This window comes from Trichoplusia ni, chromosome 2, assembly GCF_003590095.1.
Source record: "Trichoplusia ni isolate ovarian cell line Hi5 chromosome 2, tn1, whole genome shotgun sequence".
NCBI lineage: Eukaryota > Metazoa > Arthropoda > Insecta > Lepidoptera > Noctuidae > Trichoplusia > Trichoplusia ni.
The window spans coordinates 12,488,591-12,515,851 of NC_039479.1; the positions used below are offsets into that span (position 1 = coordinate 12,488,591).

General features: G+C 34.5%; 1 protein-coding gene across 3 annotated transcripts; it reads right to left on the reverse strand.

Moving 5' to 3' along the window:
• Positions 1-1,586: 1,586 nt before the first annotated feature.
• Positions 1,587-25,682, reverse strand: LOC113507516 (venom dipeptidyl peptidase 4-like). Of its 3 annotated transcripts, XM_026890373.1 has the most exons (18): positions 25,588-25,682; positions 21,487-21,550; positions 17,332-17,659; positions 13,653-13,747; positions 13,123-13,200; positions 10,157-10,418; positions 9,475-9,644; positions 6,802-6,893; positions 6,329-6,449; positions 5,926-6,018; positions 5,392-5,534; positions 4,623-4,830; positions 4,117-4,301; positions 3,559-3,753; positions 3,179-3,336; positions 2,868-2,953; positions 2,543-2,668; positions 1,587-1,752 (listed from the first exon to the last, which is right to left on the reverse strand). In XM_026890373.1, the coding sequence occupies exons 2-18, from the start codon at positions 21,532-21,534 to the stop codon at positions 1,663-1,665; spliced, it is 2,478 nt and encodes an 825-aa protein (XP_026746174.1). In that variant the 5' UTR covers positions 21,535-21,550; positions 25,588-25,682; the 3' UTR covers positions 1,587-1,662. The 3 variants fall into 3 exon arrangements, with proteins under 3 accessions (XP_026746174.1, XP_026746186.1, XP_026746181.1); XM_026890385.1 differs by lacking the exons at positions 21,487-21,550; positions 25,588-25,682 and adding an exon at positions 18,974-19,090; XM_026890380.1 differs by lacking the exons at positions 21,487-21,550; positions 25,588-25,682 and adding an exon at positions 18,969-19,090.
• Positions 25,683-27,261: the final 1,579 nt, after the last annotated feature.

Below are 27,261 nucleotides of genomic sequence, written 5' to 3' on the forward strand. Positions count from 1 at the left end.
CAAATACCCTATCGAAAACACCATTTGATGACTGTACGATTCAACATCCGAATAATATCAAAAATCTCAGTCTCATTTTAACTTTCATTTCCTTCATTATTGTTGTCCACTGAAGCATACAAAACACTCTTTGTCAGGATATAAAAACCATTAAGAAATCACTTCCTCGTGAAAAGAAAATGGAGTCTAAGTGATTTTTTATTTCTACCGGTAATGGCATCTGACATGCCGGAATAGGCTTTTAACTCATGAACGTGTGAAATACGGGCCGCATTGTTATGTAAAAGGGGTCGTTTAAATCATATAAGTCATTTAAAGGACAAAAAAAACCTGTCTGAGTCTGAAGAGTCTGAGTCAAAGTTGTGGCACAGGGTTCTGTACAGGTATATGGAAAAATCGGTTGTGTGACAAATCAATTTGTGGATAGCCTCCTTTTTTCTTTAACTACCAACAAGTTTAAGTCCATTTTTAGTAGAAATTTGTTATTACAGTGGCAGCAAAACTACACCACCCGCGAAAATTTCAACATTCTAGCTATCACGGTTCATAAGATGCATCTTGGTGACGGACGGACGGACAGGCTGAGGAGCCTAAGCAACAGGTTTCAGTTTATATACGAATATACGAAATTCTAAAAATGAAACGAGTAGTATATTATTAAAAATAAATACATTATTAACTTACGGTTGATTGTTAAGCTTTCAGCTATTGTACTCTAAGGGTAGTTAATTTTAAGACACTCTTAAGTGTTACATCTCTACTTTGTATGAAAAGTAACGGCAACTTGAAAATTTTAGTTTCAGCTATACTCGTTCGGCTATTAATTCTATGCCAGGAACTCATTAAGGAGGTTTTATTCATTTTCAACGTCTATTAAAACAGGAAAGTTCTCGGTTTGTAAGTCTCTTGTTGTAAACTAAAAAAATAAAGTCCAAATTGTAGAAAACACATTTATTATATTAGATGTTTTGTACTTAAAGTACTTAATATATTTACAAACAAAATCAATATTCATTGATACTATACATAGAACGAATTATTTCGTAAAATGTTTGATTTACATAAATAAGTAGGTATTCTGAATAACTAAAAAGTATTTAAGAAAACCCTGTTTCATACTAACATTGGCAACTTTAAGAAACTTTATTCTCAAATACTATTGTTAAAATTATTTACACGAATCGTAAAATAATTTATTATTATTATTTAAATTATTGCGCTAGAAGACAGGTAACTGTGTATGTTTTATATAAATTAATTTATTTCCATTTATAAACATTAATAAATCTTTCATTTTTGTTTAAATCTAAGGAAATAAAAATAAATAAAATATTTCTTTACGATTTTAGATTTTTCTTGTAATTGATTTTATATTTATTACAACATTAAAATATTATTTTAATATACTGCATGTTGTTTTATTTGAGCAATTGTTTTAATTTTCCACCATTTTCCGGCGCGGAGCAAAATATTATTAAGTGAACGGAAACTTAGTTGAGTAAGTTTAAGTAGATTTAATAACTATTAAATCTATTCATTCTAAAAACCGCTAAATCGAAATACTGTTTTATTATTGTTCTATTTTCTTAATATCATTTATTTGAATATCAAAATACGTTAGTACATCTGCTAGGAGGTATCACTGAGCGTATTTGGAATGTATTATTGTAAGTGCTCTTCAAGGAACTTTTCTAGTGCGTGGTAGAGATGCGGCCTGACGCCGACTAAGCCGTGGTCCTCGTCTGTGTAGCTCTGGGGATGGAAAAAAAAAAGAAATATTAGGTATGAAGGTTTAATAGAAAAAAACTTTAGTTACAAAGCTTGTGGATGTCGATAGTTATCTAAAACTTAAATTCCTTTTGAGGAATGAACGCTATACCAAATGTGTTTTAAAAAATATAATGTGTTTAAAAATTTATCTCAGCTATTCTTATGGAGAAAAATATACCAAAAAAATTGTCCCAGATTTTGGGCTAAAATTTTATTAAACCTATTAGGTACAGTATGATTCATATTATTCCGTAATATCGATGTGAGAAGTGCTACCTAAGGTCGGGTTCTCTCCCGGTACCTGCAGTATATCAAGCCGGTACAATAACGATCGTCCCAAGGGTGCGATCTGTTGAGCCAGCGAATGTTCTAGAACCCATTATTTATATAAACGAGCGGATATTTCCACAGGCATTACTTCTCGACGTTTCTAAGTGCGAAACTTTTGAACATCGCTTTTGAGATTGTGTTCTTTCAACTCCTAAATTTTATGTGGATGGGCGTCTGCTATACGTTGATGGCTTATGCTGAACGACGTTTTCCTGAAGATGCTGGCCTAAAACGCTCTTATCATTCATACGAAGTTTAGGTACTGAATGTGCTGTCATATAGGGTTTCTTCTGATATACATTTTCAAGTGTTTCAAACAAACAACCTCTTCTACTATAACACTTCAACAGTATAAAAATGTGGTGGTTAGGCCAGCTATGGCCCAAAAAAGTCACATATCAATAAAGGCTTAACTTATAGAAAAAGTGACGTATAGACTCACCATCTGTGTGAAGTAAACGTCTCGCCTTTGCAGCAACCGTGAAAGCAGCATGGCGTGCTGGTAGTGCACGTTGTCGTCAGCTGTTCCGTGGATCAAGAAGTAGCTCTTGTCACGGAGAGCATCCGCCTGCGCAACACAAAGGAAATATTGTCAGCAACTTCCTAATAGATCAAATGTATGATACACTCGAAAAAGGTTACAGGCCAAACGGAAAACTATTTTTCGAAGCGAAGTTTCAATCACAGAAAACGGAAATCAATATCAAAACTTCTTTTTTACTGTAATAGATAAAATTATAAACTTGAGAAAGCCAGAAGACACTTACCACTTGTTCAGTGAGCAGAGAAGATACGGCGTAACCTTCGGCGTTTGTTGATGGCAAGTCCATGTAACGTTCCGTGTAAATCGTGTCTGGAAACAAAGATTTTGTTCAATTAACATAATGTTTGTTGAAACGTACATTTTGGCTTAATCATTGAAAACTAGTTAAACAAGGAAAGTCTATAGTCTAAAGTGACCAGGTTCAGTTTAAAATATAAGTCAGCGGACTTAAGCTAGCCCTTATCAATTACCAAGAAGGTTTTTCAGAAGTCGAACTTATAGAAAGTAAAACAAAATATCCTTAAGGCTTCGTACCGTAGAACCTCCAGTCGACAACAGGGGCGACGGCAGCAGCGCAGCGGAACACGTTCCCGCCCTCAGCCAGAGCCTTACTGGCCGCGTAACCGCCGTACGACCAGCCCCAGATGCACGTGCGGTTGGCATCCAACCACGAGAAGTTTTCTTGCAAGTATCTATAGGAGAAAAGTGTGGTTTGGTCCATATTCTAATTTTGATTAATTTTAAATTAACTTTACAATGGAAGGAATGAAACTTTCCTAAGGAAGACCTCTTAATGAAATCGAGCGTCGTTCTTATTTAACTAAGTACCGACAACATCTTTGACAAAAATTACACCCAGAAGTAGCTAGAGTGGAAGTGTCGTTGTGTTTTGATTTGAAGAGATATGTACTCACTTGGTGACGGAGATCTGGTCTTCAATCTCGAAGGTACCCAGTTTCTTGTTAAGTGCGAACATGTTGGTGACTCCGCGGAGACCAGATCCTCGGCCGTCGATGTGAGCGATGGCGATGCCCCAGCGACTGACTAGAGAGCTGCCCCAGTCCAGACTCCATTGTTTGGTGACTAGAGCTGTGTCGGGACCTCCATAACTGGAATCAATATTATACATTGTAGAAGAATGTGCAAATCGCAAAGTAGTAGCAAAAAATGAGGGAACATTTAAGTAAGACGGCTTAAGCATAAAAATAATTAAATTGATGGGAACAATTTAAGAAATTAATGAAATCAGAAACACACTTAAAGATTTGCCCTGCAGTAGAACACTGATAGCTATACAAAAAATAATATTAGTTTCAAAAGCAGAACAACACTCTTTGCAATGCACATAGTTTCGCACCCTAAACAAATGAATGGTATTTTGCTCTTCATACCAAATTCTTTCACCATTAGATGATTTTTTTTACGTGACGTATCAAGACAAAATATGTTAATTTAATTAGTCTTATACTCACACGTAGACAAGCAGCGGCACATTAGTTCTGTTCTGGTAGTCGACAGGAGCCTGGATGTGCACGTCGGCGGCGGGCAGCCCCACGCTGGTGGGCACGGCGAGGCGGATGGTGGTGGGCAGGACGCGCCCCGACACCGCGGCAGACAGCTCCGCGCTGTCGTCCCATATGTGCACCAGAGTGCCGTTCTGCAAAGGAGTTGTTTAGCTGTTTTAGGAATTGTTGGGTTTAGAAAATTTTGAGTCAAATTACTAGAGACTACTCGTGTTCTGACAAAAAATGATATTGTGATCCTTTTCAGTATTACTTCGAATACTATTTGAGCCCAAGCATAGACTTGTAAAGCAAGATCACATAGTTTAGTTTTTGATATACTGTACTTCGATGCATAATATTTTAGATGAACATCGTTCGACTTTCAGAGTAGACGAAAGAACGTTCCAGATAGAGTCACAAAACCATTTCCCAACTGTACCAATTTCAAACTGCCGTTAAATATTTAAACTCACAGTGTTATAAATGAAGACTTGAGGTACATCAGGTCCAGCGCAGTTGATGCTGATCCAGTCCCCGGAGTCTGTGATCTCAGCCTCGTTGTAGAGACACTCGCCTCCGTCCTCGCGACGGATGTTGCACGTGAAGCACGTCACGCCGCTGGCGTTCGAAGAGTAGATGTGCTGCTCAGCCGAGTCTTCTACGCTGGTGGCCTTGTACCAGCTAGAACGAAGTATGTAGAGTTTTATATAGAGTAAGTGTTGAATAAAACTTGAACTGAAGATCTTATGGAGGACTATCAAAGAGCTACCTCGGGCCAATATCGGATCTAATCAGATCCAACAAAATTGCTATCGAAAAAAGATCAGATGAGCAAAAGTATCAATCTGATCTGCTTGAAAAAACATATGAAACAGAGGCTTATCCCAACTATACGTAAAGTATTACAACATTAAACATTAAATATTGCATTGAGAATTCCAATAAAATAATTGTACCACATTTAAAAGTTTGATCTGTACTTATAAGCGCCATCTATCACGTACTGCTAGAAGCACGAAGTAAAACCGATTACTGACTCACAAACTAGATGTCTCTACTAGGTTTCAAACGAAACCAAACATTTGAAGTTATTTTTGTTAAATAATAAAGCTATATCATATTAACGATATAAATTAGTATGAAAATGAAAGGAAGACTTGTTCTTGTTTTGATTCCAATCTCTTTTATAATATTCATGATTGTTATTTTCTCATAAAGTAAAAGTAAGTACATGAAACTTACATGACATCATCGTAGGTCCAAGTGAGGATCTCCAGCACGGTGTGAGCCAGGTTGATGCGGTTCTGTGCGGTCCACAAGCCGGTTTGGGTACCGGATGGTTCAGATACCTGCACGATTTGCTTGTACCGGACTCCATCAACAGCCTATAAATTGCGAGCAATGAAAAATTAAATAGGGTATAGACAAAGATAGTCTTTATTCATGGGGAAAAGCTTTTAAATTCATTTTAGTAAGTTTAAGAAATGGATTTGTCGATATCATCATTGGTACGTAATAATGGATAACTGCCATCTACATGTAGCACGCAAAATTAACGCGTACACTTAACTAAACAAATGTTTGTTTCGTTCTTACATGGATAAAAAACACCTCTGAAGAGGTAGAGTGCGGTCATGAGTTCTCCAAAACTTATATAGATGGCGTTAGTAATAATGTACTTTCAGCACATAGGTTTTTGGATCCCGGTATTAACTCAGTTAACAGAAATACATAAATAAATACAATAATCTGAGATAAATGCATACTCATACTCACTTGAGGTAAAATGGTGATGAAAGAAGTGCCGTCCTCGTTGAAGAACAAGGGAATGTTGTCGATCCAGCCGTCAACTTCCTCATACTGGTAAATCTATAAGAAATTACAAATGAAAGAAAAAAAATGTATCAAATTATCGGCCTTAAATGCGTTTAGTCTTTTCAATGTTCAGACCTCTCAGGCCAGGTCTGAGAGGTGATTTAATTCCGCATAGATAAAAAAAAACTATTAAAAAGAGCCAGATACCAGCTACAAAATATACTAGAACAGGAAATGACTTGACATAGAAAGCGCATGTGACATAAGCCAACTGTTTTCATTACAATCAATGTTATTCATTACACTATGATCAATGTTCAACAGTAAAAAAGCCAATGTTGCAATGCATGGTTATGCAACATACCAGTGTGCAAGTACTCTGTCCAATTGTGCAGAGCTGTACTCTAAGGATTGTCTGTATTCTGTTCGTCCACATGAGGGCGATAGTGTCCTTGTTCACGAATCTCACCGTCTTGAGAATGGGCCTGGAATAAAAAAAACTTGTTATAACTTTGATACTACTTTTGACGACTTATGCTCGTAGTATTTTTTTAACCACTCCCACGTTATGAAATCCTCTTATCTCGGGGGTTTCAAAAACATTCATGCCTGCTGCACAAACACATTCGGGACAAGCATTCATGTATCGCAAAATGCTTTTGCTATTATGTTTGCTATGATAAGCGGGGATCGAACGAATTCGCGTTTAGTGCGATCCAACGTGGAACGTTCAATAGGAGATAATGCTGATCGAATTAGCGAAACTTCGAAATTAACAATCATAGGCATCATCAAAGAAAAAAAATATGGGAAGTTTTCTTAAGGTTCAATACTTACTGGTTGAGGTCAGTAGGGGCTGGGTAGGTCGTGGGCTGGTTAGACTGAAGATCCAACAGTGTAACACTAACTGTCGGGTTGTCGGTACCAGACTGAAAAGTAAAATAACAAAATGCTTAATGATTGAATTGAATCAACTCCATGTTGAGAATCTCTGAGGTAAAAATTAGCAAGGACTTCAGATCAGTAAAGAGTAACGTAAGGATTTTTTATCGGTGTCATAATAATCAGGAGAGTTTATTATTTAAGAATCTTGTTTCGTACTTAATATTTACAGTTTTAAAAGTACTTTCCATTAAAATGATATAGAATCAATAACTAATGCCGTAGAACCATCAATTGTCACGTTCAGAGCAATATAAGTAATAAACATACAATGGACCATAACGGCAGCATTAAAATATTAGGTTTCGATGAGATGCCAATGCCTTTTAAAAGTATAAAAAAAATCGTGTATCTAGGTGTATATACGGAACCTTAGCCAAATTAATTTATACATACAACATGTGTACTTTTCTAGTAAAGTGTGGTATACCGCTTCATAAGAACAACAGCTGAATCAATTGTGCCAAAAAACTTTTGTTGCTTAATAAACTTGAATCCCAAGATAAAGTTGGTGTGTTACTATTACTATATGTCAAATTACTCCCGTTATAACTCGTTTATGCCAAGGATTGGCTGGTTTGTTGTATTAAGACTCATTAGATAATATGTGAAATGAACATATACATAATATCTACCATAAATCATACTTATTATTTATATTTGTTAATGTTGACCGCTGACATGGTGACGAAAAACGAATAAGTTCTTACTACAGCGAACTTACTGTTACAAAGTTCCAAACCTCAACTATTTGTCATTCCATTTCTATAAAAAAGTTCAATATATCTAATTCCCAACCAACAGTCATTCCATTTTCATCCATCCCCACTTATTCAAACACTTCTACAGAAGCTCTCGATACTTTGAGAACTAAAACACAATTTTCGCTCTAGTTTCAATCTCCGCATTATGACGAACGTGTCGTATATGTTTGATCTGAAGATTATCGGCGAGTAGCGACCGAGCAGGCTCGATCTCCGGTGCCCCGTCGGACGATCGACTCCAATATACATTACACTTTCACTTGTATGATATAATTCTTAAATGCTTTTGCTTAAGGTGATGTTTCAAATGCAAAATTAATATAAGTGAAGAATGAGTAATTGTTATTTTGGACTGACTTTTGTAACTTCATAACTGTGAATGCTAAGGCGCTGCATGGCAGTACTTTTGGGTATTTTTAACAAAGTTTGGAATCAATTAATATGGCCCTTAATTAAAGTTTATTAGGTCTTTTTAACTGTTTGCTAGTCATTCTTACTTAAGACTAATTAATTTACAGTTACATCAACATTCTTGAAGCTGAGTGTTTGAAAGGATTTTATTTCTTCGCAATATATTTTTTATAATCTATAAAAGTACTTGAGAAGCACTTCTGCAACAAGGAAAATATAAGTTTTTTCAACAGACGCGGATTCTAAGTAAATATCAATAAAGGTCTATAGAAACATGTTTAAAAGTAACACAGACCCCAAAAAAATAATACAATTATACAAGGTTTTTCCTTGTATGATTTTAATTGAATAAAAAAGTTTTATCAGAATGTTACCCATCAATAACTAGCAAGGATCCTTTTACTCAAAATGTCAGTATTCATAATTGTATTGGGTACTGTTCGAAACGAGTTATATGCCCTTTCACTAAAGCTTTATTAACTTAATTTAAAGTGGAATAATATTCGCTTTATCGTGTTATCCGCAATCGCGATTACTGCCTTATTCGAATTGATGTATATAGCCTTATTTAGTTTCAATGCGAATACCATCCTAGTTGACCAAAAAAATCGAGTGGAACTGGTAGGGGTTGCAATAGTATGTTGAAATGATTTTTCCACAAATTCTAAGTGATGCTACCTTAAGATTAAATTGGCATAGCAATTAACGATGTTGTCTTTTTTTCCATCTGTTAAGCTTCCATGATTTGACTCGGCTGTTTATAATGGTTAGGGACTGCCCTTCGCTAAACAATGCAGATCTATATAGGCTACAGGTTTATTTATGAAGTAAATGATAATAAATTCAAGCTAGTCTTTGATTCCATTCCCCTTAACAACGAACCGAGTGTTGCAATTAATACAAGTAACTGAGTTGTCAATATTGTACGAAGTTGAGCTACCGCCGGTAACAGTTCATTATAACTTGCCTACATTCGAATTTCTGATCATTTCACTGGAGTAATGCAGTTTGGGAAACTTGGTGCGATTGTGTTCTGTTTAACTTAGAACTTATTAACTTCTAAGTTAGCGTACATTGTATAAAGGTCTATATAGCATTTAATAATTGGATCACAAAGCTATATGTATCACAAAGCCGAAGTTATTAAGCATGTTGGTGTGTTTGGCTTACCTTATTGATACGGAATACCCACTATTTCATCAACGAATTAAAAACTTTGATCAATTTTAGCAAAAAAGGTCAAAGCTTTTCCCATTTTTGATCAAACTTAGCTAAGGAAGAAAAGTTAAGTTTCTAGTTTTAATATCGATGGCCGAAAAAATTAACATTAAAATTTGTGTTCAATCGAAGCGGAAGATACTAAAATCAAATTCAAAAATACATTGAAGATTACCTTAGGGTATCGGATTTCGTGATGCTGTGTGTACTGGTAGTTCACAGATCCAGGCACGCCGTAGTGAGGGACCCTCATGACTCTGACGCCGGAGTCGTCGAAAGTCACGTACGCCATCTTGGTGCCGTCCGTCGAGAACCAGATAGCATTGCTTGAACCGAATACTTCCTCTGAAAAGTGGGAACAATTTTGTAATATACTCGATTAGGAAACTAAAATTTACAGAACAGAGAAACAGAGGACTGGCCGAACATATGGTTATGCACATGTTGTCCAATAACAAATTAGGCAATTCAGAACGTGAAATTATCTAGGACGATTTTTTTGCAATACCAAATACTCTATGACCTATCAAAATCTTAAAACAACGACATTATAGTAATAAGCCTCAGCTAGTTTTAAATTTTAGCACAACATAAACAGAATTATGATTAGTTCGCACTCCAACGTGTGGATCGGTTTCCTTCGTTCTGGCTGTGAAAAGCCAAATTACGCATTGGTAAAACAAGATATTGTCAATCCAACTGATCTTTGCCAAATTCTTGCGTAGTATAAGGTTACCCTTTCGGTTGTATGCCACTGACACTCAAATTGAAGCTTCAATTACAAGCAATCGCTGTTAATAGCACTCACACATAGAAGAAGAACAATAAATAATTAATTTGTAGTACAATAAACCAACCTTCATAAACCCAATCAGGGATGCCGTGGTAGATGACATTCAGCTGTCCAGTAGTAGTCATTTGCCTTGGAACAGCTGTCAAGCTCTCCTGGTAGTAGATGTTGTTTCTGTATACGAAGGCCAGGGCAGTTCCTGACGGGCCCCATACCAGGTTCTGGAGGAAAGCCTCTTCGGCATCGATCTCCGGAGGAAGGATGTCCACTGGTGTACTGGATTGAATGTTCACGGCGGCGTATCGAGCGAGGAAACTGTATCTGTAAACCTGGAAAATGAAAGATTTGGTAATGGACGAAAAAACATTTGAACTCTTTGTGTAGAGACCAATTGGAAGGGTTTTTGGCTTATCTAGCCAAAGTATCCAGAGGGTAAGACCGGGACCATATTACGGAAGCTCAGCTGTCATTTATTATTTGTAGAACTCTCAGTGTCGCAAGTCTGGCTCGAACTTGACCGGTTTTTCACCATAATTATGAGTTATCATTTTCTTCGGCAATAATTTTGGTGCTGCAATTTCAATTTGTATACATTTCATAACAACATTTTTCCCTGAATTTTACTACACATTCATCGAAATAGAAAACAGCCATCTGAATAAACTCGTAAGACGTCAAAACTGTAATAAAAATTGTTTTATAGAGCTATCTGTATTGACGTAGACATTTGCATGAAATATAGACGAAATAACAACAAAATGATAATAGATTAGTGTAATCTATATCTTTACCAAATAGTGACAAAAAGAGTTATCTTCAAAATCTCATAATCTCTATAATAACTTTCGTGATTGGTACTAAATAGCTAATAATTACGAGTCAGATCTCGTGACCCGGCCGCTGACTTAACTTATTTAGAACAGCAGTTGGGGTTGAAACTAGTCGGCCGATCCCGGTAAACACGCGTGAGAAAACCCTCGATAAGAAATAATCAATTTACTACTTTTATGTATTTTTTGTCTGATTGCCCCGGTCTTTTTTCACAACATGATAAATAATATTGTGTGAAATATGTAAAATTAAATGATATAAACATACAAAGTTATTCAATAAGTAACATTGACGTTTCTCATTCCCTTTGGCAGCTAACGAGTCGCTCCCAATATTTCGAAAGGCATTGACTATCAGAAAATCCAATTGTCAAATTGGGTCAATTTACAAAACCAGGCCAATGCAGTTCGTGTGCTGGTAAAACTTAGATTCTTATGTTCTCACTTGAGAGGCAACTTGTTCCTCGTTCACAAGTCTTGTTTCTCGAGAAGAATCTTTAATGCACCAGCTGTGCAAACAAGTTAGTTTGGATAACTTATTTAGGAGTCTTGTAACACTTGTAACTTGGGTTGTTTGATTATTAGTTTGAAAGTTATTATGTCTTATTGCTTCCTATCATTTTTGTAATAGAATTCTGAATTGCTATAAAATATGGTGAAGTCACAAAATGGAAGGCATTACCTACGGTGAAAATGAGGTATGGTATTGATAAAGGATTGTTTCATTTTTTCATTGATTATAGGTATTGTTTAAATATTGTTATTAAGCAGTCGAGCAACGAAGGTATAGTTTTGGTTTAAAAATATTTTTTTTTCAAAATCAAAATCTAGTAATCTAAAAAGTTTTTATAATTCAAATAGGCCGTTTTCCAAAGTGTCACTCTTATGGAGAAGGACCGGTAGGAAACTCCATAAACCCATAAACCCCCCCTTCTTTGTCAATTGCTTTTTGGTTAAAGAGTAAAATTAATGTGATTCCACGGATACCGTGTCGGGGATTCGATCTGGGGTCTTCGTATATGTGCCTTAAATTCTATCAAATCCCAGCGACACAAGGATTAAATTAGCATCAAATACATCGAAGATGACGAATAATGTTCTTCTCTATCGACTTTTCAGCTATACTAATGAGTGAAGCTAGAGTTCAATCTACTGAAAACTAGGCCGACAGAACCGTTGAACTGTGAATGTTTGTGATTCGCCTCTCAACAGCACCTTTGTCAACTCTCCGTATATTTACCAAACGTGTTTTTATTTCGAATCAGGAGTTACGAATTTTCGTTGACATCGCTTTTAATGTTTGCCTTAAAGGTTTGTTTGCAGTATGAAAAAGCAATTTGCGAGTTCTAATAGCTGTTGTAACAGTTTTAGTAATGTACTCTCAAGCTTAAGCGACAATTAAAAATATGATTTTATTTTCGTTTACGTTTTAAAATAACTCTTGGAATTTTATGAAGCATATTGTTTAATATAATTATGTAGTAATAAAAATCCATTCGGGAAATAAGATCTAGATGTTAGAAACTTAGGTGCGTTTATATATATGTACCTACTTATGTGAGTAAATCACAAGGAGCTTAACTTAATTAAATTAACCCTAATTAAGTAGATTATTATGGCATTGTTAAACAATGCCAGGATAATGAAATTAAAAATATAATTAATTGGTTAGAAATAAAATTTAACTATCTTAGTAATGTTATAAACAAATTGAATTTTCATTGACGTGTAAATTATAATGGTTTGGCGTTTCGAAAGATTGATACCAACTATATTCAGCCTTGTGTATTAGTTTCCAACTAATATGTATTTACTATGGAACCGTATGTTTACAGATATGTCGTTTCTTTACAATTTAAAACATTACTTTATTGACGCCTACTACTAACTACAGTTATTTACTACTAACCCAAAGCTATTTACTACAAATATGCAAAAACGAGTCTCTATGTGGCATCGTAGCTCCCGAACAGATGAACCGATTTTGATATTGTATTTTTTGTTTTGGGCTTAAATCTACGGAGAGTTCTTAGCTATGTCTTATGTAATATTTGTTATGATTTAAGATGGCATCCATAAAATGGCGACGAAGTACCTACAATTTGACAACTTCCTAGATATTATGAGCATCAAATAAAAGAGCTTGAATGTCTATCTTTAAAAATGTTCAATTAAACTTGTTGTTAGCTTGATTATAACTTACCGGTGCAATATTGTATGCCAGCATGACGTAATTGCCGTCTGCAGACAACTGCCTCACTCGCCCTGATGCTTGTAAGATCTGTAAATAAGAGAAACTTGTAATATTTCTTTAGTACTCAATAGCTACTAAATATGTAATAATGATAATCCAGACAGATTGCCTGCTCGGAGGCTAGATTTCTAGGCACTAGCCAGGTGCTCGGAGCATACTCGTATTATAGTGCAAGCGTGTGCGCCAACATAGATACAATCTCGTACTCACTACTCGGACTCGTACGAGAGCTGAGACCAAGGAAACGGATTCCTTGGTCTCAGTTCTCGTACGAGTCCGCCGAGGAATCAGGCGTGGGAACTACATTTTTACGTGTCACCCAAAACACGGAAGCTAATGATATATATTTTCAAAACGCATACAACATCCGAAAAGTTATAAAGCGTTACTCTATTTGATTGAGTTGTTCTCTTTTAATAAGACTTAATAGTTTCGCAAAAGTTTTATTTTAATAGAAATTGTATCTTTATTATGGGTACCTGTGAGGAATTCTGGACGAGGGTCATGGTGCTGTCGGTCTCCACGTCGTATTGCACCAGATCGCCATTAACATTTCGGAACAACACTTTGCTACCTGCAAGTAAATATCAAAAGTAGAAAATAATAATTCTTGAAAGGATTTTTCGAAAGATTTTTTTTGTTAATGCAAAGACCAAAAAAGTATGCGTAATAGGGTATATTTCGTATTGTATGATATGTCAAAGTTGTCTAACTTGGCAAGATGTCTTTTTTACTGTTGTATGATGAATCATTTTTTTGCTAATCTTCAAATGTAAATTACAGTCAAAGACATGAACCCATACATAATAACTAGCTGTTTATCTTTATTCCACTAAGTAAAAAAGTATTATAGTAGTACTTATAGACCTTTTTCCTTTACCAAGAAGTAAACCAACAAAGTTCAGTACACATCAAGCACCAACACATCCTTTACCTAAAAAAAAAACCGCGTGATATTCACAGAAAATTGCCCTTTTTTAACCTAAAGCAGAAATAGGGCATCCCATTCACGACCATTGAAACCGGCCGGAACTCTCAAACCCGCACACTTCCTTACAATTCTATTCCGTGTTCTCGTTTCATCAGGCTGTTATACATTAGTTGTTATGCGCATTTATGTATAAAACCTGCTTATCCGGTTTTAAAGTATTCCGCGAGTTAGAACTGTATTGCTTTGTCAAATGTTTAGAAACAAAACACTATTAGGGGCAATGACATTTTGGTCGAGATCTTGGTTGAGTACTGTCTTGTACACGGCTTCACAAGTCTTCAATGTTTTTGTTTTCTGTATTTGAATAGAAAAATCGAATAAATGATGACGTAACTTATCAATAAACAACACTTTTACAAACATGTGATGGTGTTAACCCGTCTTTGATATTATGTTTTATCTTTATTTTTTTATTGATTTGCTAAATTAAAAGGATGTACCCAATACTTTTGTGAAATTCAATGTGATGTGAAATGAATCATTAGATTTTCAAAACTCTATCCGGAAGATTTACTTCTTTAAACTCGTAGATAGACACGCAAGGTTGATCAAGTCTCGAAAACTAAAGATTCGAACTTTTCGACTTATTTGTTAAAGTAGATTACAAAGCCTTGTCTATACAGCACATGTTAATTGTAATAAATTTACAGTCGCCTGTCAAGAATACGATACCTCAAAAGGAATAAATGAAATTATATTTTTACATATTATAATTATTAATTTAATTTAATTTAATCAAATTTGTTATGGTGATAAATTAATATGTATATATTATTAAAGAATTTTATTATTTAAAATCGGTTTCGTTACGGTTTTAAATTCATGGCCGGTTCATGGCATTGTTTCACACAAATACAATTTATATAAATTAAAACATCAAAAAAAACGTTGCATTGAAAAATAAATAGCCTTTTTTGTATAAATACTATTGTTATCGAAATAAACTAACAATACACAGTTTAAACGCACGTAGTTAATAATATTTTGGCCTTGACATCGCCGTATGCTAAAAGGTTCAGGTTCATTTTTGTTAACTCAAAACTTTCCAATAACATTACTTACTAAGATTTACTTGTTCCAGTTTTAGTTTTGTAACCACATTTAGGGACGAAACTGAACTTTTAACGAACAAAACTTTGTAATACTTCTAAATAAGTATCACCGTTAAGGAAACGAGACAGCGCTCTACAAACCGCGACTAGCCTCCCTCTCCCACAACAGCACTAGTTTGACTTTAGAAGGTAGGGAAGCAGGTTTTTGTTTAACTTTTTCTTACTTGACCAACCTTTTTGTTACATTTGAGATCAGTGGTAAATAATTAACGAATTTTCTCCCACGAGTGTTCCCATCCATTCTGACACCAACTTGAACGACCTTTGTACGAACAAGTATTTTATTTATATCTGCTTCTTTTTTATATAAATGTCCCTGTTCAATTGAATGAGATATTTTATTGAGTGTATATTTAGGCGAGCATTTTGTATTAATTAAGAACTTACACGATTTAAACATAAACAAGGAAGAAATACAATAAAATATAAGTCACAGCGATTGAAACAAGTTACAGTTAAACTATTTTTAACGCAAAGACAAAAAACGTTCGTACACAAAAAGTTAAGCCCGATGACGGCATCCAAAAATAAAAACAATGTGTCTTTTTGGAACAACAGCTATTTTGCTCAATTTAGTATCATGTAATCAGCACTCAACAACTCCCTTGACCAAGAAACTACGTAACCGCTTGTGTAAACGTATCATTTTTTATATTCTGATTGTATTTGTATACCAAACTAGGAAAAGTATTTATTCATTTCTTAAAGACACATTACCGGGAATTATAATACGGTTCATCTTTAAAAATAAAAACTGGTGTCAGAGGTTAAATTGAGACCTAGAGTCTGTATAGTGAATTGGCTATTGACAGCATTTGTATTTTAAAGTTGATTATTTGCACAGATTATCGTCAATGGAAACACATACTACTCCTATTGACAATGTCGCAACAATAGGTACCCAATAAAAAAGTAATGGTCGGGAATTTTGCGTGCGACTCAACTTCATAGAACTCTACAAATAGGTTTTTCATCGGATTTAAACAATGAACATTTTAATGGGCTTTAAAAGCCAAAGAAACTCAGCAAGTATTATAGTATTTTACGTTTGGCGTACATTCGTTTGTTTCCTCTCAGTTCCCACCGGTATTAAGGTTAACGCCAAGTATCAATTTATTTACGTAACACCTTATAAAATTGCATGCAACAAGTAACAATTTAAAAATACATTCGATGACATAATCAAAAGAGTTGATTCAGAATCAAGATTATTTTAGGTCGTGTAGAAGTAAGTGCTTATGAAACGATATTTACAAAATAAAAGATACCTACAACTCAAAGGATCTGAAGTTTAAAATCAGCCCACGTACTTCAAAATGACGCAGAAGTGTCATGTGACAAACAGTTAGTTAACGGTCATCTTGAAAAAAATAAATAATGCTATTAAGTATGTCACAACTTAAAATTGTGATAACCATTTAATCTTCAGCCGTTATCTACATCCGGAGCTATCACAAAAAAAGTGTCTCTTTCAAACTGTAATAACGAAATTAACCCTTCACTGGTAGAGTTCACCTCTTCATCCATTTGCAACACAACTTCTGATATTGTCGTTTTGAAAGTGGATATCTTTATACATATTTAAACATCATCATACCCTTTTGGGTTAGCCCATACAATTTGCATGGGAAAATATTCAATTATGTTCCTATGTTATCCTAGGAATAACCCTTGAGCATCATAAGGATAAAACATCCTTTGTGGACGATAACTTTTCTGGTTACTTTTGCGGTACTTTGGATATGTTCCCTTAGGCGGAAACCACGAAAAAAAGGTATTACTCGAATTTCCACAAAAGCATACATTTTTATCATCAATGTTTGCCGAAAAACTTAGTTCTTGCTTGGACAAACTGGGGGAGCTCTTTAAGATTTTGTTGCCGTAGAAGTACACTTAAATTGAAATGTTTCAAGCATCTCAAAATTACTTCACAATATAGATGATAATTTCTGATAAAAATGCCCAAAAACGGAAACATGGTAGTTAAAAACTTCATCGTTCTAGTACACAACAATACAATACGTCATCAATGTTATAAATAATCAATTAACATACCTGACGCCCAAGAGGCATTAAAAGACGGTGGAGAATACAATCCATCTATAATATCCTGTAGCTCTAATGGACTAGGTGGCAGTTCCGTTGTAGGTGCTTCTGAAGTTGAATAGTCTCCTTCGGTTGTCGCAGCGGCGGTCGTGGTTTGCGTAGGGGGAGGTGGTATGTACGTCGTGGGGGCATCGGGACCTTCAATGGGCGAAGCCTCGCCTCCTTCGTTGCCCGATAGGACAACCACCAGAGTGACCACCACTGCTATAGCAACCACCATGGCGACGAACCCGATGAGGTAACTTAGTGTCTTCTTCCGCTTGGTTGCGACCAGGACCTGTGAGGAAATGGGTTTTAGTCATATATAGATTTCAATAGAAGTGATAAGAAAAATGTGTAAGAACGTTAAAAAAGTGTTGGTGGTTGCCTTTTAGTCAAAAAATGAACAGGAAACATAATAATATTCTTCTGTCCTTAAAAAAATATGGAAACTTGATTTTCGATTTTATAAACAATCAAAATTAAAAAGGGATTTGTTTTTTTGAAATAACAATAATAACTCGTTTTTATAGACATTTTCAGACAAGTTTCGGACATATGTAATTGATGTCCTTAATCAGGTGACGCAGCGGCAGGGTATCCAGTCGATCGACTTCGATTGGATCCGCAACTATTCTTTCAATCCTGATGATCACGTGACAGAAAACCGTTCTTACTCAATTATAAATTGAAAAATTTAAAATAATAGCGCACTAACAGTGATTTACTATTTTATTGTAAACAATTGCCTATTTATTTTATTTACCTAAGCGTATCACAACTGTTGGAGAGCACTGGCACATATATTGTGTCGATAAATGGCCACTTCACCTGAACGAAGGTTAAGACATTACCCGTATAACAAGTTGGCAGTTACCTCATTAATCTAAAGTGAACTAATTGTTAATAGCACAATGTTGATTCAAAATTCCTTGCAAATGAGGGGCAACATCGCAATTTAAGTCAATTAATTATCGCTTGTTGTTCATAGTTTGTGTAATTAGGAAGTTACGATGCGGTTTTAGTAAAGATTTCTTTTTTGTTGCTCAGTATGTTACGAATGTCGATTAGTTTTTGGTCTCGCAGTATAATAAAATTGTAATTATGTATTTAATTGCATTTTTGGTTTTGAAGGTATTAGCCGCTTCTGCTTCTTTTCGATGGGATTTTCCTCAAATATAACCAACTGGCTTAATTATCACGGTGACCTAAACACACAAAATAATATTGTTTCTAACGTATAAAACACTTTCTGACATTCTTTGCCGACTATTCGCAAACATTTTGTACACACACTAGCTGCCCCGCAAACGTTGTTTTGCCTCATAAATTATTTCTAGTTGTATGTACTTTTTAATGCCACATTATAAAAAAATAAAAACAACAATATAAATATATAAATTATATTATTATTGTGCTCAAAGATGTTTGCACTATCAATTCAGTAAGTTAAGTCAATAGCGTTATAATGATAAATACGTAAATATATATTTTTTCTTTCACTTCAACGGTATGAAGCATTTGCATTAGCAAAGTAGACACAATTTCAAAACAAAAAGAAATCGTCGTCAATAAAAACAAAATCACAAAAACAAAAAACAACACATATTACGTTTCAATTTCACTTTCAACGCTAAACTGCATTCCTTGCTCACTGTTCTATTAGCACTACACAATATAACATACTACACCACAATATTTTTCTGTCAAATCCGTTTAACAAGCCGCGGCCATACCGTTCACGTAAACCGAGAGGAATGGACTCAACGCACACGCAGACCTTGATTAGTTTTTACATGTTACTACTACTGGGGGTTATCGAAGGTTATCAGCTGAGCTAACATAGCTTTTAGCATCAATTATGAATTTATCATGCCTTTTATAGGTAAATACTCTCGTTTTATTAAGTCATCCGAACCCTTTAGACTTTTTTGTTATTGTTTTTTTTACGGATATAGCTTATTTAATTTTTAACTATTTTTTAAGAAGAGATCAATTTAATCTTGTTATCGTCTTTTCGGCCCACCATTATTTACAAATTCTACCGAAAGGAATCTGGATTGAAATGGGAGAAATTTTCGCCTTTTTTTGGCTACAAAATAAGCATTTTTTAAGTTAATTAAAAAAATGTAATAAGACAGAAAAAAGTTATCAAGACTTTTTTGAAATGGGGTGGACAAATATGCGGTTTCCATAAAAATATCCGGGAGTTTACCCGTTGATTCACTGGTTTTTGTTTAATTGTTTGTGCAGTGCCAATGACTTATCTGTAGGGGCTTTACCTGACAGTCATTCATACGTCCTTATAGACGCCAGTAATACAACAAGTAAAATACAAGATGGATATTACGGAACTCTAAAAATGAAAGGATTTAAACTTAAGAAAATTGACCTCGGTAGCTTAGAAGATAAAACGATTGGTAGGTTTAACGAGTAGTCGTAGCTTCAAGTTTTGAGTTAAAACTGTTTCTATACTAAAAATTACAAATTCCGAAACTGGTATAATTGAAAACCAATACGAAATAATGTTAACAAAACTGAAATAATGTTATTTTATTCAATTTTGTAAGACAAGTGTGTGTTAAATTAAAAATATAATGACGTATGTCCCCAGTTCAATCGTTATAAATTATAATAATTGTTGTTGGATACAATGCGGGCACGTGTAATATCTACACGTGCTCCTTTATCGCATTTTTATGTTACGAATTATTATTTAATATTTCCCTTAATTTGTTATAATAAAAACATTCGGTAACTTATTCGTATTGCCCTTGAAAATGTTTTCCTTGCTTTATGAAATCTAATTATTGTCCTTGGATAGTTCGAGGATTAGTCTTCGGAAAGATTCTGAACTAAACTGGTCGTTATGGGGAAGATAATAAGACGTTATTACATAAATGAACTCTTTTATGAAAAAAAGCTTCTATGGTCCGGAGATAATTCTATTTAATAAGATTCCTTGTTAACGTAAACATAATTTGTGAAAAAAACCAGCATCATACTGTTGCGGTTTATGTGATACAGCCTGGTGATGAATCCCTACTATCCCTACTAATATTATAAATGCGAAAGTAACTCTGTCTGTCTGTTACGCTTTCACGTCTAAACCACTGAACTGATTTTAATGAATTTTGGTACAGAGATAGAGTTGACCTTGAGAAAGAACATAGGATAGTTTTTATCCCGGACTTTTGAAGAGTTCTCTTGGAAACGCGATATAACCGACATCGACGCGAGCGAAAAGCTAGTAGTCTTATGAAAAAGGTCCCTTTGCTTCGTAATAAACCTTAGATTTATTAGTATGTTGAACGTATTCATCGTTAAACACTTCTACTTCTTTATGAATTCTATAACTACTGTATGCAGCTTTATTAATTCATCTTAAAAGTGTTATACATTGTATACTAGACGCGGATGTCGAGTGAATTATTTATGCAAATTTATTCACATAAAATTTAAATAATAAGACAGATCAGTAAACATTCTCATATGTGTATATTGTTGTCTTTATCTGTGGCCAGTAGTTTGAGCTTATCCTTTTAAAGCCACGTAAAAATTTTCGCACGTTTTTATATGTATTAAAACTCTTTTTGAAATAAAAATGAATTATATAAATATTAACAACATCACTACAGTGTCAAGTAATAGACACTTTTATTTTTTATCGAACATTTACTTTAGCAAATTGATTTTAAATTAATTTAAGATCAAATTATATTTTTATCAGTATTGACAATTACACAAATGAGTACGTGTGGGCTAACCATTGAAATCACATAGTATAAGTATCGGCAAGATATTACAAAAGGCCTTGCGAAACGAAACGAAGGCATTATTTACGGCATCTAATATATTGAAGGTGCGTATTGCATTGTTGTTTTTTTCGATCAAATTTGGCAATTATAAGGCTGTATTTATGTGTAGGGCCGATATTACAAGCAAAGTTTTTGTCACATTTAGCTGAAAATTCTAATTGGACCGTGAGGTAAATTTCGAATGATATTAGATACTTGCGTATTTTATAAAAAAAAGAATACTAAAATAAAACGTATACCCACTATTATTATACATTCTCTGAATGAATAAAACCTTTTTCTTCGTGATATTATTTTGTTTCCTTACCTGGTCGCTGGTCCCCATCTCCAACGTAGAGTTGCTGTTGTCAGCCATCGTGTTTGATTTGAAACTGTGGACAAAAGAAAACATTAATGTAAATTATAATTCAACTAAAATAAGCAGATGCTTAATAAAAATAATTTAACTGAAGACGATCAAGGGACAGCCCAATCAATGTCTAAGACTTTTTGATAAATAATGAACCCAATGTGAGTAACTAAGTCACATATAGATTGCACAGGAAATCCCAATCAGCAGACCCGCGGTATGAGAAGAGGTTGAAACTTACATTTTTGCATTCTTGTCCAAGTGAATTCACACTGACAGTCCTATTAGGCAGAGAACTAGCCACTTTTTCTTTTTATTAAATAAACATAACGTTGTCGTCAACTGTCTACTTAGCGTAGTACCTAGTCCTTGGCGCTAATTAGTTTTCGTCGCACATTTCAGTAGACTTCTTGAAGTTCGAAGTAGTTAAGCAGTCCACAGTTGTGGATGCAAGTCAGCTCATATCACGACTTAGTTCAACGTCTCACTTGCACATGTCTGTGTGACGCAGTCTTCACTCAAGTGTTATTGAAAACCTTAGTTTTTTTTTGGAGTGAAACCCTTACACTCGGTCCGCGAAAAGGGCAACTAACTCATGGGGATATGTCGGAATCTCGCCGACTAAAAACACACCGGACCCCTACATTTGGTTAAGTAGAGTAAAAGTTGAATTATCGCCCATGCATGCTCTGCCTTACTCTGGCTGGGGACCCTAGACTTGTCATTTTAGAAGATTTGGATTGGACATTACACTGTTGGTGATTATAGAATAGATTTCAATTCGCACGTTCCATGCTAAGAGAAACTCACAAAATAAGGTAAGTACTCGAACACCTCATAATCATAATTACACTATTGTTTGTTTTAACATTATTGGTTGATACGTTTAACTTATTCAAAAACAACAAAAGTAAATTTTTGTTTTCAACTGTTCCCCAGTTTATTATTAGATGCCAACGCCATCTATTGGCGAATGCTTGAAGTACAATGAATTTAGTACTATTTGCGTAGTACGGGCGTATTGACGTAGGTAAGTAAGCAAATATTTATAGTTATAAATTATTCATTCACTAAAAACGTACTTGAGTATAATTTATCAAGTAGATAACATAATTATTACTAGGGCTATGAATGATAACTTTCCAACGTCACACATGAATAAATGAAAAGTATGGTTTACTTAGTTTTTAAATAAACCACAAAATATAAATACTACTGTATGGTGTGTTACAATAATTGTGGCGGTCAAGGGGTATTAATTACCACTGGACCATGCTTAATCAATTGCGAGTTGACGATTCCAGATTTCGTGACGTTTCGTGACGATTCACGACTCCAGATGTTTATGAAATCCACATATTTCACCAGTGACTATCATTAGGACCTAACAATAAGGAAGGAACACATAAAAATACTTTGAATGGCGAAGAAGGAAAAGGCAGAATTAGAAACATAAGGAAGTGAAAGAGATGGCATAATATCGGAACAAGAAAAATGGAGAGGTCTACACCGGCAACTAGTAGGTGCCTAATACAGATCTCCAAAGACGCCCAAAATGGATACCCATAAGTCAAAAATTATATCTGTGAAACCAATAAGTAACAAGAACTGTTGGATACGGACTCCCGTTCTCAAAACCGGCAGAATTATGTAGAAGACGTAACACAATTTGGTAGCAGAAACAAGGTCACCCTGTACCACGTTTCACAGTTGTATTGCATTATTTAAACTGACAGTGTAATACCACTTCGGGGACTTCCTAACTTATTCTATTTAGGGAGACAAGTGCAGGGTTACCAGTTAATAAAGTATGGATGGTGACACAACTGTCAAGAGAGGTGTTTTGTTTGGGTGTATAATCAGTGCATGTAAAAGCAGCTTTATGATAAGTACTAGTTGACACCCCTTGTTTACCCGTGGATTTTTGCTTTTGGATATTAAAGTAAAGATTTGGCCACTGTATATTATACATACATTTTCTTGGAAATCAACAGTTTTTTTTTAGTGGCCATCTTTTTCATAACGAGTTCCTCCGTGTTTCAGAATGTCACGTTAAGGCTAGGCTGATGAAAGTAGTGAGGGCATAACTTTGAGAGCTGAATTTGATACGATCTGTTTTTTCTAATGTACATAGGTATATTTACTCCATCTTTGTCATCACGAGTTCCTCCGTGTTTCGGAAGGCACGTTAAATTGTGGGTCCCGGCTGTTATTCCTACATCTTTGACAGTCGTTACAGGTAGTCAGAAGCTTGAAAAGGTCTGACAACCAGTCTAACCAAGGGGTATCGTGTTGCCCAAGTAACTGGGTTGAGGAGGTCAGATAGGCAGTCGCTCCTTGTAAAACACTGATACTTAGCTGAAACTGGTTAGACTGGTAGCCGAAACCAACATAGTTGGGAAAAGGCTAGGCCAATGATGACATAGGTATATTTACTGATGACTCAATGAAACATTATTGACACAGTACTAATTAACTAAGTACCTCGCTTTTACAACGTGGTAGCATTATATCACACTGTCATTAAAAGAAATAAGTCGGCAATAAGAAGAGCGACTGTAATTATGATATAACAAAAATATGCCTCTTTCTCTGTGACGCAGAGGTTTTTATTCAAATTGAAGTAAAGTATCAACTTCAATCTGAATCACTATTGTAGAACGATTAGATACTATAAGATCATCTGCTCAACTCGTTGCATAGTATTGTATCATACCTAATTAGATTGAACACGCGTGAATTAGTTGTGGGGGGTGAAAGTATGGAAGAATAACGGAATATTTGAAAATATACTTAAGTGGGGACGTTTGATGATAAATTTGGTGTCTGTACAGTAGGATATGGAAATCCGATTGTCAAGTGAGAGTATCAATTACTACATAATATTGTGGGTTACTGACATGTGTTTAAAAAGAATATTTATATTTTTTTCTTCGAAAGATGGCGTTCGTAACCCTAGTCACTTTTACAAAAGGAGAAGATTAGACAAGTAATTTAATATCGATACCTAATTACTTGCAATTATCTAATTAAAAACATATGTATGTAAATGGCGTGCGGTCTTCAATTACATATTCATTCGGCTTTACTGATACGGTCTATCATAATCTGCGTTATCATAATCATTTGTCTTATCACATAAAGTTGCTATAAAATAAATTGTACTATTTAATCTAAACAGATATTACATATAGTACACAGCATATTCAATAGCACTAATAAGGACTTTATTGTGTGGTGTGAAGATCGCTTTTTGTAATTATTGTGACGCTAGACTTAAGATTTGCTGTATCTAAGTATGCGCTTAGATAGCGTTTTAATATATTTTTGAATATAAATGAGATAATTTAATGTATGTAGGTTCGTTACCCATTTTTTAGCGTCATCTTTAGACATAGCAGTTAGTTTTTGGTCTTTCTATATATTGTTCGTTCTATATATTCTAAATATTGCTCTTAATGTTTGTTTGATTATAACATACAATTGACCCGGATATTGTCAGAATTTATGGATTTATTTACATATCACGAGGAAAGTTGGCTATAGGCACACGCGTATCTGACTAATTACTGTAAGTTTCATTTTCTAGATATAAACGAACTAATTAGCTGATTTGTGATATTTCGTATTGTAACCATTCAATGTTTAAAAAAAGCAATTATAGGTTTTGTTAGAAACCACAAAAAATATGCAATTTGATTAATTCCTGCTTGTTTGTAAACTTGTCAAATTTAAGTGTTTTATGTATATCCGCAAAATTTAATCAACACATATTAATTGTACCATTATTATGATCTTATAAAAAACATCTTAATAAAAAATACACATTATAATTATGTCTTTACAGTTAAGAACAAACGCACTAATATGGTGCACCTAATAACTACGTACAAGTAGTTCAAACGAGTTATAACATATTTCACAAAACATGGCGCCACCAAGGACCAATTTCCTTGCACTTGTTACACGTACACAAAACCACAAGAAAAACAAAACAGTTAAGCAACATTTAAATATGCTAAAAGTTCTTAAAAAATATATATTTATTAATTTACTCACCACGTTTCAGATAAAACAAATGAAATCTAATTACGGACCGGCCTTCGGCCGTCTCCCCGCCGCACTAAATATTTTACCGGACAATTTCAGATTATGATAATCTATCAATTCGTAAAGATAAAAGCAGCATTAATTTCTAATCGAAAAAGATATAAAAAATAAATGCAGATAATATGTTTACAACAAGAGTTTATAGACTAAGTACTTAGGTGCAAAGAGGTTTATAATATTCCGCAATGTTCGAAATTCGAATTTATTATTTTTAATAAATTCCGCCATTTGAGTCAACATAAAAGAAAGATGGACTGCTTGAGGTCTCAATAAATTCTTTTCAATTTTAATATTATTAATTTGGTCTACAATACTTTCATAATATATTATGTTATGAACGGTAATGTTAGAAAGAGTAAATAATAAAATTGTATGTGTTATGAAATAAACTCCTTCCTTTTATTAAGTCTAAGATTATGAAGTAGGTAAACAAGCGTGATGATTTGTGGTTAACTTAAATTTACTCAAAATCTAGTTATATAAATAGTATCTTATAGTAAATAAGAAATCATTGACGTATTTACAAAAAGTGGAAAAAGACTTTTTAAATGAATAAAAAACTCGTATTACCAAATTGAATCTGAAGTGTTCAAATTGAATTTAGAATTCAAACTTCAAATCACAAGTCATCGAAATTGTATTGAATATTGAGCTTAGCTGTAAATAGAAATACACTTTGAATGTGGAATATACCGCCAATATTTTACGGGTCGAAATTCGAATCACCAAATCAAATATGATTTGAAATGGATTTCATTTTACCCTCAATTATGGCAGTTACTACACAAAGCCCAGATTTTTCCAATAAACCAACATTATTTACGGAGTTCGTTCCACATAATTGCCTGTCAGTAGCTCTTCACTCACGATCGCTTTCATCACGATTTCGTTAGAGCTGACTAGAATTAATAATTTGATGTGCTCACACAACGTAACATACACTTTCTATAACCGCGATTACGCCTTACATAAGAATTCATGCAAATATTGTCGCTTTATACATACAAATCGGTGTATTGTTTTAAATCTGTTACATTATGTCAACTGCATAACAAAAATGTCGACTAATTGTCCTAAATCACAAAAAAAATGGAGTTTTTAGCTATATTTCACTTATTTTTTTTTATAATAACTATCGTGAGACTGATTCATTATTAAATGATGTAACGGTTTACTCACGCGTATTTATCGGGATCGCGAGTCGAACAGTTCGACTCGCGATCCCGCCGCGTCTGCTCATGATTAAGGACTCCGGTTGGGTCCGAAACTAGTCGGGCTACCCCGATAAATACGCGTGAGTAAACCGTTACATCATTTAATAATATATTTCACTTATTATCTAAGCTGCTTTTATTGTAAGTCTGTATATATCGCTAATAATAAATGCTAAAGTTAGAACTCACGGCTTTAAAAAAAATACTTTAATTATCCCGTAAACTCCGAAGATCTTACGGAAAGATTCCAAAGGTTTAAAATAGAGGTGCTAGAAATAGTCGAGAGAGATGAACTTGAATACAAATGAGACAGGAAGAAACAGATCGCAACACCAAAGGTTAGACAGGTCGTGGCAGGTGTTGCAACACCAGTACAGTGAGTAACTTTCTAATTAGTAAAAGACAATTT

Excerpts from the sequence above, each read along its gene's own strand:
- LOC113507516 (XM_026890373.1), bottom strand. The coding sequence starts at position 21,534 with ATGGCTGACAACAGCAACTCTACGTTGGAGATGGGGACCAGCGACCAG. Across the intron at positions 9,645-10,156 it reads CCCTGATTGGGTTTATGAAG|AGGAAGTATTCGGTTCAAGC; the intron begins GTTGGTTTATTG and ends CCCACTTTTCAG. Across the intron at positions 4,831-5,391 it reads TGGACCTACGATGATGTCAT|CTGGTACAAGGCCACCAGCG; the intron begins GTAAGTTTCATG and ends ACTTCGTTCTAG.